Source organism: Somniosus microcephalus, chromosome 11 (genome assembly GCF_052327205.1).
Source record: "Somniosus microcephalus isolate GS21.2 chromosome 11, FLI_Smic_1.0, whole genome shotgun sequence".
Taxonomy (NCBI): Eukaryota; Metazoa; Chordata; class Chondrichthyes; order Squaliformes; family Somniosidae; genus Somniosus; species Somniosus microcephalus.
In genome coordinates, this window is record NC_140997.1 from 71,036,903 (window position 1) to 71,049,869 (window position 12,967).

The window sequence follows — 12,967 nt, forward strand, 5'->3', positions numbered from 1 at the left end:
GCGCCCGGTCGGGCTCCCCCGCACAGGCACTCTGGTAGACGGGCCAAAGCCTGTCCGCAAAAGCCTGCGGTGCCTCCCCCGCTGACTGCAGTGTCCTTTACACTCAGGAGAAGGGACTTCCATCATTGAGGCCCATAGCCTCTAGGATGTCATCCTTTATCCCCTCTAACGTACCCTGCCCCCTCTTGCTACCCGCTGAGAGCGACTGGTACAACCTACTATCCAGGGAAAATAAAGGTAATTTGGCTGTCTCAGCTTCGTTGCAATTATTGATCCCCCCCACCTGCTCCACATCCGTAAAATGGACAGATGGGCCCCCTTTGCTGGTCAGTTTGGTCAGGTTAGAGACCATTGCCTGCAGCTGAGGGGTGATATACGGTACCACGAAGTCACTCTGCAGTGGTCCTTGCGCTTGACCGTCTACAGGCGCACCGTATTTCCGCTGCCGGACAGGGCACATGGGTCCTGGTCCTGGCACTTCGGGCGGTGGTCGAGTGTTCTCCTCTGCCTCACAGTCCTCCTTATCTCCCTCCTGCTCTTCCTCATCTACCTGGGCCATTCCCGGAGCTACCAAGCAGACCATCCCTTTGGCCTTAGATAGAGCATCGGTCAAATTCTGGATCTGCTCATGGCAAGGACCATGATTAACCTTATCAAACCCTCCAGTGCTGGCGACTCTGTATGCCACCTGAATATCCTTCAACTGCTCTCCCAGCACCTTTACCTCACTCAACAAGCGAGCGTTCTCCTCCCTAACCACCCTCTCATTCCCCTTTGTCTCAGTTACCTGGCATTGCAGGAACCCCTTATGGTTATGGAAGGTTTCCTCCTGGCTTATTCTTCCCTACTTCTCATCCCTTAGCTCCGTGCATAACCTGCTCCCTACTACAGCCCTTGCGTCTGACTGTGCCTCGGACTCCCTGAGCTCAGCCTCTAACTTAGCCACCTGCTTATCTAGCAGTTGCACTTGTCTTTGTAGACAGACGAGCCATATCGCCTTTTCAAAGCTGCGCCTATGCTCCTTGCCCTCCGTCCATTCTGCCGCTGCGTCCACCGGACGCTCAGCACGCAACAAGCCTAGCACCCACTTCTTAGTGACGTTAACCTTCTTAAACACATATGAAGAAATTCTTTCCTCCATTTGGGATCTTTCTCCAGAAGCGCTGTCTATGACTGATTTACACTCCTTTAACCCAGGTCCTGCCACTGGTCGCCAAGAGATGTAAGCGGTTTTTGATCCTAGCCCAATTGCTAGTTGGACGGTTCGAATCGCCCCTGCCTTACAAAAGTTCTATACCCGGGAATTATTATTCGGAGTGTAAATGAAATAAGTCACGGACAGGAATGCTTCGGTGAAAAATCATACTTATATTTATTTGGTCTAATATACACTGGCTAAAACATGCATTACTAAACGAAATCACTATCTACGTGGAGAATAAAATCCAGGTTACAAACAACATACATACAGTACAAAACTGGGGACTATAACAAGCAGTAATTCCCTTGTTGCTATGGTGGACTCTAATTCCACCCCTACCAACGAATTACCCAGTCGCATAAGCCCCTTTGCCTGGCTGAACCAAACGAAGCTCCCACCCCAGAATAGCCCAAAAACTTCACTTCTGAGGAAAACCCTGAGCCCCTTACACCTCACCCAGCTTGCCTGGGATATCTGGTTACCGGCTTGGGACACTCGAGACCATGCTTACCACCACACACAGTCGGTCTCGATTGCTCCGCTCAGCGGCTTCTTCCTCTGGTACTTCTTGTTAGGTCGATCTTGGTGGAGCAAGAGAGAGAAAGAATGGTGGAAAAGGACTTATCTTTATAGGAGTCTGGCTACCCCTATCTTTCCCGCCAATCTTTAAAATCCTTTTGTTTTTAAGCACTCCGGTGCTTAATCAGTGATGGGTCATCATCGGACCCATGAGTATTCCGTGATTGGATTAATGGCCGTGTGTGGGACATATCTTTCAGTCTTTGTGTTGGGGAAAAACTGGCTCCTCTTCGGCTGGCTGAGGCTAGTGGGTTCATTGTTCTGCTTCTCTTCTGAGATGGAGGTGAGAAGTGCTTTTGCATATTAGAGTGGCTTTCTAATAAGTTCAAGTTCAATGGCCCCTTCATTTTTCCAGGACTGTCGGGCAAACCCATACATTCTGGATGACTGACAGTTCTTTTGTCACAGCCAAGTGCCATGCGTTCTCTGGAGTTTTAACAAACCAGTCCCCCACGCATCTGCACAGGGTGATCCCACCACAGGGAAAACACCCTCAGCCCATAAAGTCCACAAAAATATTCTTGACTGAGTCCATTCTTCAAACAGAGACTTTGCGATCTCTTCAGGAATTCTCTACCACAAAAGGCAGTTGAGGCCAATTCATTAAATATATTCAAGAAGGGGTTAGATATATTTCTTAAGGCTAAAGGGATCAAGGGATATGGGGAGAAAGCAGGGACAGGGTACTGAATTTGGATGATCAGCCATGATCTCATTAAATGGCGGAGCAGGCTCGAGGGGCCGAATGGCCTACACCTGCACCTATCTTCTATGTTTCTATTACATTGGCACATACCTAATATACTATGGCCGCGAATTTCCCAGCGGAGGCGGGATGGTGGCGTGCGGGATGGTGGCGTGCGAGCTGGTTTCCGGGTTCCAGTCACAAACCTGGCTGCAGCCGCTCGGTCAAAGGGATTTTCCCTTGATTGGCCTTGTTGAGTTCGCCCTGCGGGCTTCCCGGCCAATTAACAGGAAGCGTGTCTGATGACGTCATTGATGACGCGGCATCAGCTGGTTTCCTTAAAGGGACCATGGCCACATTGAGTTTGACAGTTGTTCTGTCAGTGTTTGACAGCATTGAGGTGCTGCAAACACTGACAAGCACTGCACAAAGGTGGACGCTTGTACCCAGGCACTCCAATGACTCCCTCCATATGTTCTCCACTAGGAGACTCGTGTGGAGGCGGGTTAACAGCGGGTTTCCTACCCGCTGTCAACCTTTGCTATTTTGACAGCGGACCCGCCTCCAAACCTGCCCTCTGAGCGCCGGCAAATTTGCAGCCTATATGTTGGACATAGAATTTTCCAGTGATCAGCTGCAGATTATTTCTCAGTTCACTGCAGTATTTTTGTTCCTCCTTCTTCTGCAGAGTGAGGGGGAGGGATATTGCACACCACTGGAGAATATGCATCATGTAACAGGTCTGAAATTAATTTCATCACGTGTCCCTCAAACCAGAGATCAACACTGACATTCCCTGTGTAACATAGGGAATAATTCATATGGTAATGATTAACCACTCCTGAAAAACAACCTCCTCTGCCCTGAAGCACTATCATTCTGGACCACGCACATTCATTAAACCAGCAAAACATACTACTTTTCCTAATGAGATATTTCAGAAAGTTATCTGTGTTCTGAAGTTTACTGTTATTTGAATGTAGTTTATCTTCCACTTGCCTGAGGTATCTCCTACACCTGGTAAGCTTTTCACTGATTTGATATTGAGGCCCGTTTAAGGACTATTACACCAAAGAGAGCCTCATTAAAAGGTAAATCTGAACAATATTGTTTCAGGAAAGTGTGAGAATTGGTTCACATGGCCACTGTGCAGATTGATGAGCATTAATTTTGCCTGATTTGCCTGGCTTTCATCACCCAGTTTCTGCATTCCACCACCACCTCCAAGTTCCCCTCCAAGTTACACACCATCCCGACTTGGATGTATATCGCCGTTCTTTCATCGTCGCTGGGTCAAAATCCTGGAACTCCCTCCCTAACAGCACTGTGGGAGTACCTTCACCACATGGACTGCAGCCGTTCAAGAAGGCGGCTCACCACCACTTTCTCAAGGGCAGCTAGGGATGGGCAATAAATGCTGGCCTTTCCAGCAACGCCCACATCCCATGAACGAAAAAGATATAGGGGGAGAAATTGGGTGAGTAGCGCCACCTGTTAGCGCCTAAAGAGGCAGTCAGTGACTGTAGCACCACTGGCTGCGTCTCCCGCGATATTCAGTAGGGGCGCTAATGGTGGCGTTAGGCTTTTGCGCTGCGCCGCCACTGATGACGTCATCGGTGTGCGCAGCGCCCCATTCATGACCTGTTCGCCCTGTTCCTGGGACTAGGGACAGGGTCACTGGCAAGGCTTGGAAGCTAAGCAGAGCCAGGCCTGGTTAGTACCTGGAGGGGTGACCATCAGGGAAGACCAGGTGCAGAAGGTCACGGAAGGAGCCCCGAGGAGGGGCAGTTGGTGAGAAGGTCACGGAAGGAGCCCCGGGAGGGGCGGCTGGTGAGCAGGCCCGGGCGTTGGGCTGAAGATTGTCGGACAGGAGGAATGGTGGAAATGGAATGGCGGCGCGCACAGACGCAGCGGCTTTGCTTCTCCCAGGACGGTGCTATTTACGTTTAATGTTAATGTTATTTGTACTGGACTCATGGGAGCTTGCAAGATCACATTTCGTCATTCATGTACTTGTGCATTGTACAATGACAATTAAGTTGAATTATTATTATTATTATTTGATAGCGAACGCCGCAGTTGCGCCGCTCGCTACCCGCGCCCGGTTCACGGGGCCTTACTGTGCCGGCAGCGGCACAAGTTAAGGTGGAGGTGCGGGGCGGCTGCCTGCCAGCACCTCCGTCCCCGGCCTCCTAACCACCCCACCCGTGGCATTGCCGGCTGTTTCCCGAGAGCCCGGCACTTCTCCTTGGTGCCGGGCTCATTTGCCGGCACTCGCGAGCGGGGATCGCGCTGTTGCAGGCACCTCCCCCTTAACAGTGGGAGGAAGGCCTGCAGTACCGCAGCGTGCCGTGCCGCAGTGTGTGGCGCTGCGGCACGTTGCACTGCGATAATCAGTTTCAGCGCCCTAAGAGGGACGTGGAGCGCCTTGAGCCTCGCCCCGTGTCCCTCGAGCGGCACTGAAATTGAATTTCTGGCGATCGGAATTACTCCGATCGCTGCGCTAAATCCTGCGCTCAGGCGACTTTTGCGCCACTTTGGCGCCCCAACCCAATTTCTAGGCCATATTGTTTAGTAATAAGTTTACCTGATGTTTTAAATTTAAAATCAAATTTTCTCGTTTTTAAATCTTTTTGTGCAAAGGAAACATAGCTGATCGACTACAAAAGCTTTTGAGGTTCAGTGACAACATACTGACACCAGACTATTTTGTGACTGACCAACATATGATGAGATAGATTGTAAAGATGTAAAGCTAAGCTTGATCAATATGAAATTATGAGCTGATACTGGAGCTGAGGGTCGGACAATGGAGTGATCTTCTATGCGTTTTCAAGTCTCAAAACAGTGGATTACTGCTATACAGATTTTCCATTTGCAAAATTGAGTTCAGATCATGAATTTAAACTGCTTGAGCTTTGCTCCGGTGACTTTCAAAAATCATATGAACTCCTTTCATTTACTGGTGTCTTAATATCTGCCAGATATACATGATGCTCGGGTTCCTGTGCTATTTGTTCAGATGTTGAAAGAATTCTATTTAGTGTTGTATTTAAATTTGTTTTCTAAAAACAATTTTTTGTGTATTTCTAGCCTGGAGCCCTAAATATCATGGAATCTGGCCCAAAAAGAAATAACATCCACACAACAAAGGTCAAATTGGTAAGTATTTTATCCTCTTAAATAGTCTTCTAACTTAACATTGTACAGTGGCATTTTTATGCATTATGCAAGTTACTTTACTGGAGTTTTACCGCCCCCCCCCCGCCGCCCACCCCGGACTAAAAACACCAGGGAGGGGAAGACTGAATATCAAAGCCCGTAGGCCAACAGCTACAGAATATTAAGGTGTGGGAATGATGTCCCATTCTGAATGGGTAAAGGCATAAAGACTATCTTTAGGACTTATGTACTTAAATTAATGATCAATCTTTGCTGTAATCAAAATTGTGACAGTGATAAAATATCTGCAACCAAAATTTTTACATCTCGCATATATCCATAACCATTGGAAAATGCCCAAAATCCAGAAATTCCCATTCAATCCAATTTAACTCGGTGGGGGTGGGGGGGGCGTTGAAATTCAGTGTCTTGCAGTAGTACTATTGCTCCCCCACCCATCCCACTGGATACACCTAAAAATAACATTGCTAAAATAATAAAGATAAAAATAACATTGCTAAAATAATAAAGATAAAAATTTAATTATCAAAAAAATTCATAGGGAGGAATTTTAACCTGGAGGAACACGTGGGTTTGGGAGCGGGTGGGGGATTAAAACAAGCAAAAATGTTGGCGTGTCAGGAAGCCGGCTCCAACCCGCCAACTTCAGCATTTAACTCGAGCATGTTAGGCTGCTTACGCAGAACCCCCTCAGTTGCCTATTAACATATGCTAACCACTCAATTTGAGTGATATTTCAACTCACTTTAAATTTAGCAGTGCATCCACAGGTTTCCCGGGCTTCCTGAAACTCGCCAGTGAAAGCAAGGCGAGAACACAATGATAATTGATGGGGCTGAATCAATCTCGGGGAAATAGCGCAATAAATATTCAGTACTCACAGTTGCTTTCTTACCTGATAGTGCAAAAGGGTTTGTTCACAGTACTTTTGCTGAGAGTTTACTTTCTACACTTTGGAGGTTTTCTGAATCACAGCAGGATGGGTGATGCCATGGCTGCCTTTGACTGGACCTCAGATGAGGACCAATATGACCAGCACCAGCAGCTCGAGAGAGAGAGAGAGAGACTGTAGCAGGACAGCAGCAGAGGGGTGCAACTTGAAGGAGGCACTACCCACGACACAGAGTGTACAGGCAGAGGCTGAGTTTCCTTGACATGTCCAAACAGCAGTGTTTCAGGAGGCTCAGGTTGTTGTCAGGTGGTGGCAGATATCTGCAGCCTCCTAGAAGAAGCCCTGCTACCTGTTGGACCTGGTGGCCACGCATTACCAGCGGCTGTCAAAGCCACCACTTCCCTCAACTTTTTTGCCTCCGGATCCTTCTAGGGCTCTGCCGCAGACATGTTCAGGATCTCCCAGACGGCTGCCCACAAATGCATAAAACAGGTAACTGATGGCTTGTTTGCCAGGGCCAGTAATTGTGTGAGCTCCGCCTGTGATGACGCCAGTCAGAATGAGCGGGCGCTCATGTTTGAGTCTCTGGCTGGCTTCTACAGGTGCAGGACATCATCGACTGCACACACGTGGCAATCCAGACACCCCCAGATCAACCAGGAGTATTCGTCAATGGCAAGGGCTTCCACTCCATCAATGCGCAGCTGGTGTGCAACCACAAAGATATTTATGCAGGTGTGCACAAGATTCCTGGGCAGCTGGCATAATGCTTTCGTTCTGTGGCAGTCCAAGCTCCCAGATGTCTTCGGACCTACAAAAAGACTTAAAGCGTGGAAAGGGATACCAACTTCAAACTTGGCTGACACCTGTCAGAAACCCGACCAATGAAGCCCAACAGTGCTATAATAAAAGCCATATGACCACCAGATGTGTGATTGAACAGGCCATCGGCATGCTGAAGATGCGCTTCAGGTGCCTGGACAGATCTGGAGATGCCCTTCAGTGCGCACCAGCCAGGGTCTCCAGAATGGTCGTGGTGTGCTGCACACTGCATAACATTGCACAGCAGTGAGATTTAGACCTGCAGAAGAACAAGGCAAAGAGCTCAGATCTTCGAACAATTCCGAGGAGGAGGAGGAGGAAGGTGATGAGGAGGAGGAGGAAGGTGATGAGGGCAATGCACCACCAGCTGTTTACATTGCTGCCCGGGTTGCCAGGGATGCCCTTCTTAATGCAAGGTTCACCTTCGGTTGCACCAGTGGATCAATGTCCGAGCACGTGCAATGGCCACTCTTCCCCCCCCCCACCAATGCCACTGACACAAAGCAGTCCTGCAAACAACCAACCACCCCTTGCACATCCTCCCCCATTGGTCCCCGTTGTCTCCATTGTTCATCAAACAACTTAAAAGGCGACTTGCCACCCAGCGACCAAGAATGGGCAAGATGGGAAACTGATGCAAAAGAGTAAAATTGATATGCTTAACTAAACAACAGAAAAGTAGGAACACCACATTTTCTCATGATGTGGGTCACCAGGTAGCTGTCCATCTCCCCATCTCTGATGCCGAAATGCTACTGATCTCCGGCGCCTCCTCCTCCTTCACTTGTGAGCTGTGCAATCTGTGGAGGCTCACCTCCAGTTCTCTCCCTCTCCCTCATGTTCTGTGTTCTCTTCTGCAATGAGGGAAAGAGCAGACCTACGAGTGAGTGCAATGGCATGTGTTCACCCGATGGATGCAGTGCATTTGGTGAGGGTGACAATCGGAGAGAGGCAGGAAATTGCCTAAGGATGAGGGTGAGCGGCAGTGGTGGGTGAATAGATGGGGATGTGAGGAAGTACGTAGAAAGAAAAGGATGGGTGCACCTGCAAGGTACGTGGGTGTGAGGAGTAATGTGATGCAGTAGGCTTGAAAGGCAGAGTGAGGAGATAGGGTGATGTGCACAGCAGGATGTAGGTGAATGTGCAAATGTACTTACCTTCTCTGACCTAGTTAGGTCATTAAAGTGCTTCCTGCACTGAATCCATGAGTGTGGCACTAAGCTCCTGCTGCTGACCACCTGGGCCACCCCCAGCCACTCTTTCTTGATGTTACCAGCAGGTTTCTTCCTCCCATTGCTGGGGAAGAGTACCTCTGTCCGACTCCTCACTGACCTCAGCAGCACATCCAGCGAGGCGTCATTGAACCGCGGCACAGCCTTTGACCATCTGGAATCCATTCTTAAACCTCCCTCCTCTGTTGTTTCCGACACCAACTCCTCCAAATTCCAGCTTCGGATTGACCCTTTTAATACTGGACTTGTAATGGCGTCATCGCTGCCGTGCATTGGAGGCCAAAACCGGAGGTCAAATGCTAATGAGCTGGCTGAGTTAAAAAGCCACTGGCAGACACGCTGAACTAACTTCTGGGTTTCCCATGCCCCCAACGTGTCTCCGAGCTAATATCGGGCCATACCGTACAGGAGAAGGCTATTCAGCCCATCGTGTCTGTGCTGACTTTGAAAGAGCTATCCAATTAGATAGACAGATTTTTGAACAATAAAGGAGCGATGGGTTATGGGGAGCGGGCAGGGAAATGGAGCTGATCCCAAGATCAGATCAGCCATGATCTCATTAAATGGCGGAGCAGGCTCAAGGGGCCAAATGGCCTACTCTTGCTCCTATTTCTTATGTTCTTCTTAGGCCCACTCCACTGCTCTTTCCCCATAACGCTGCAAATGTTTCCTTTTCAAGTATTTATCCAATTCATGCTTGAAAGTTACGATTGAACATGCTTCCACCACCCTTTCAGGCAGTGCATTCCAGATCATCATAACTTGCTGCGTAAAAAAAAAAAAAAAATTCTTATCTCCTCCACTGGTTCTTTTGCCAATTCCCTTAAAGCTGTGTCCTCTGGTTACCAACAGTTTCTCTTTATTTACTCCATCAAAACCTTTCATAATTTGAACACCTCTATTGATCTCCCCTTAACATTCTCTGCTCTAAAGAGAAGAATCCAGCTAGACTCTAAACATAACTGAAGTCTCTCATCCATGGTAACATTCTAATAAATTTCCTCTGCACCCTCCATGAATCCATTTTCTCCTAACCTCAGTAACTTCTCCACACTCACACACCTTTCTGACCTCCGATGATGCCCCAGCCCCATAAAGACCTGCCAAGGGCACACTGACAATATTTTGAAATAAAACCTTCCAAGACACCCTCCCTTTCCCCAAATTCTCCCACATGATAGCTCCTCTCCTCCCACTAAGTGCTCCCTGACCCCAGGCCAACTCTCTCGTCCTAAATCCAATGCATTTACTGCCTCCCAGCCCAAACTTCTTAAGAACATAAGAACATAAGAAATAGGAGCAGGAGTAGGCCAATCGACCCCTCGAGCCTGCTCCGCCATTCAATAAGATCATGGCTGATCTGATCCTAACCGCCTTAGTCCTTTGAACTTTCAACCTCCACTATATTCACCCGTGTCTTCCCACAACATGTGGAATTTTTGCACGGGTCCTCCTGATTTTCCAACGTACCTTGGGTGCAAACAGTACTGAAATGGGGTAAACAACTGTTTACACGGTAGCTGCAGAGTTCATCTCCAGGGTTTACACTGATCCACGACTAAAGTTACGTCAGGAGATTGTGGAAATTCTATCCCATGATCTTCAAGGTGCAGATACCTCCCTGGAAACTGACTGGAGCAATCTGTTACTTAATAATATAGCTAAACTCTTTCCTTTATAATCAGATATCAAAACTGCCTATAAATGTCAAACCAGTACACTAGCATCAGACCCACTAAGACCTCGAAAGGTGTATCCCCATGAAGAGAGCACAAAACTATGCTTCAACCCTCACTACTAAACCATGTACATTTTATCAATGAGCAGTTGATGAGGGCAGTGTCCTAAGCCCAAACATCTTCAGCTGCTACATCAATGACCTTCCCGCCATCATAAGTTCAGAAGTGGGAATGTTCACTGAAGATTGCAGAGTGTTCAATTCCATTTGCAACTCCTCAGATAATGAAACAGTCCGTGCCTGTAGGCAGCAAGACCTGGAGAACATTCAGGCTTGGACTGATAAGTGGCAAGTAACATTTGCGCCACACAAGTGCCAGGCAATGACCATCTCCAACAAGAGAGAGTCTAACCACCGCCCCTTGACATTCAAAGGCATTACCATCGTCTAGAAGGACAAGGGCAGCAGGCGTATGGGAACACCACCACCTGCAAGTTCCCCTCCAAGTCGCACACCATCCTGACTTGTATATTGGCGTTCCTTCATCGTAGCTGGGTCAAAATCCTGGAACTCCCTCCCTAACAGCACTGTGGGAGTACCTTCACCACACGGACTGCAGCGGTTCAAGAAGGCGGCTCACCACCACCTTCTCGAGGGCAATTAGAGATGGGCAATAAATGCTGGCCTGGCCAGTGATGCCCACATCCCATGAATTAATTTTTAAAAATTAAAGGAGATTACATGTAATTATAAGTCTTGTCTCGCTGGTATGTGTTTGCTGTGCCCATAGCACATGAAAGAAGTCACACAACACCAGGTTATAGTCCAACAGCTTTATTTGAAATCACAAGCTTTCGGAGCGCTGCTCCTTCATCAGGTGAAGTGGAGAAATGCATAAAGACACAGCTTATATAGTCAGAGAATAATGTCAGATGTTTACAGGTAATCTTGCCAACTGCCATTTATCACACCTCGGCAGAGAGATAATCACAGCAATCAAAGGTGTGAATGGTGTCCAAACAGGTCAGTCAGGAAAACATTACATCAAAGAACAATGAGGTGGGGTCGCAAGGGGTCAAATATTGCAGATGCTGGGGTCTGTATGGAAAAACAAAAAAACAGACAAAAAACATTTATTTTTTTTGCTGGAAATCACAGCAGGTCTGGCCGCATCTGTGTAGAGAGAACAAGCCAATGTCGACTCGAGTCTGGATGACCCTGCGTCAGGTGGGGTTACATGTAGCGTGACATGAACCCAAGATCTCGGTTGAGGCCGTCCTCATGGGTGAGGAACTTGGCATCTCCACACCATGGCTACTATCGACACCACAAACTGCCGGCTCAAAGTGGAGAGGATCTCCAAGAAGATCGCGCATATCGACACAGACATCAAGTTTCTACAGAGATGCAAGAAAGCAGACAAGATCCCGAAAGGACTACAGATCACGAACCCACTCAAGTTGATAGCCAAGTTCCGCACCCATGAGGACGGCCTAACCGAGATCTTGGGTTCATGTCACGCTACATGTAACCCCACCTGACGCAGGGTCATCCAGACTCGAGTCGACATTGGCTTGTTCTCTCTACACAGATGCGGCCGGACCTGCTGTGATTTCCAGCAAAAAAAAATATATATATTTTTTGTCTTTTTTTGTTTTTCATACAGACCCCAGCATCTGCAATATTTGACCCCTTGCGACCCCACCTCATTATTCTTTGATGTAATGTTTTCCTGACTGACCTGTTTGGACACCATTCACACCTTTGCTGTGATTATCTCTCTGCCGAGGTGTGATAAATGGCAGTTGGAAAGGTTACCTGTAAACATCTGACATTATTCTCTGACTATATAAGCTGTGTCTTTATGCATTTCTCCACTTCACCTGACGAAGGAGCAGCGCTCCGAAAGCTTGTGATTTCAAATAAAGCTGTTGGACTATAACCTGGTGTTGTGTGACTTCTTACATTTGTCCACCCCAGTCCAACTCCGGCATCTCCACACCATAGCACATGAAGCATGCTGATTTTCTCAAATTTGATAATCACTTAAAAGCAGCCAATTAAAAGCCACAAACACTCTTATTGCTCAAAAATAAAATCTCATTCATAAGATTAGAAGGCAGTGATAAAAGAAATGTCAAAATCTTATCAGTGGCAACTGGGGCCATCCACCCACTCCTATATACCTCTCAAAATTAAATTTGATTGCACAATAAACACAAGAAACCAAACAATTCTTAAAATAAATCTCTAAACTTAATTGGGCCAGATTTTGCTGTCACAATAATAGTGAGGGTAATGGCGCTCACTGTTATTTATGGGGAAATGGTACAGCAACCTGAGGCGAGGGCAGATGCATGGTTAAATGCAAATATCTAAAAGTTGATGTCTGAGTTGTGCCACTCCACCATGAGCTTCGCGAAAATGGCATTTCATTGTCTGGATCACTATTGAAATGCATTGAATGGTGTGAAGCTGCTGTATTTGCACGGCAGATACAAGCTAAACTTGCCACTCAAAGTCTCACCATTACAAGCATACATACCCTTTTAACGATGTGATAATTGTTAATCACTGCCAATCAATCTCTCTGGCACTGAAAATTACTTATTACAAGTTTGGAGTCTCATTCCTTCATGTATTAATTATTGTTGGGGATTCTAAAAATACCAAACTTAAACAATTTACATTTTTT

The 12,967-nt window shown here is 47.4% G+C and overlaps 1 protein-coding gene across 1 annotated transcript in view; it reads left to right on the forward strand.

The window, feature by feature from the left end:
• rgs11 (regulator of G protein signaling 11) overlaps positions 1-12,967 on the forward strand; it is a 270,546-nt gene that overhangs the window by 158,767 nt on the left and 98,812 nt on the right. The window contains 1 exon segment of the mRNA XM_086000849.1: positions 5,559-5,627. Within this exon segment, the coding sequence (XP_085856975.1) occupies positions 5,559-5,627 (69 nt within the window).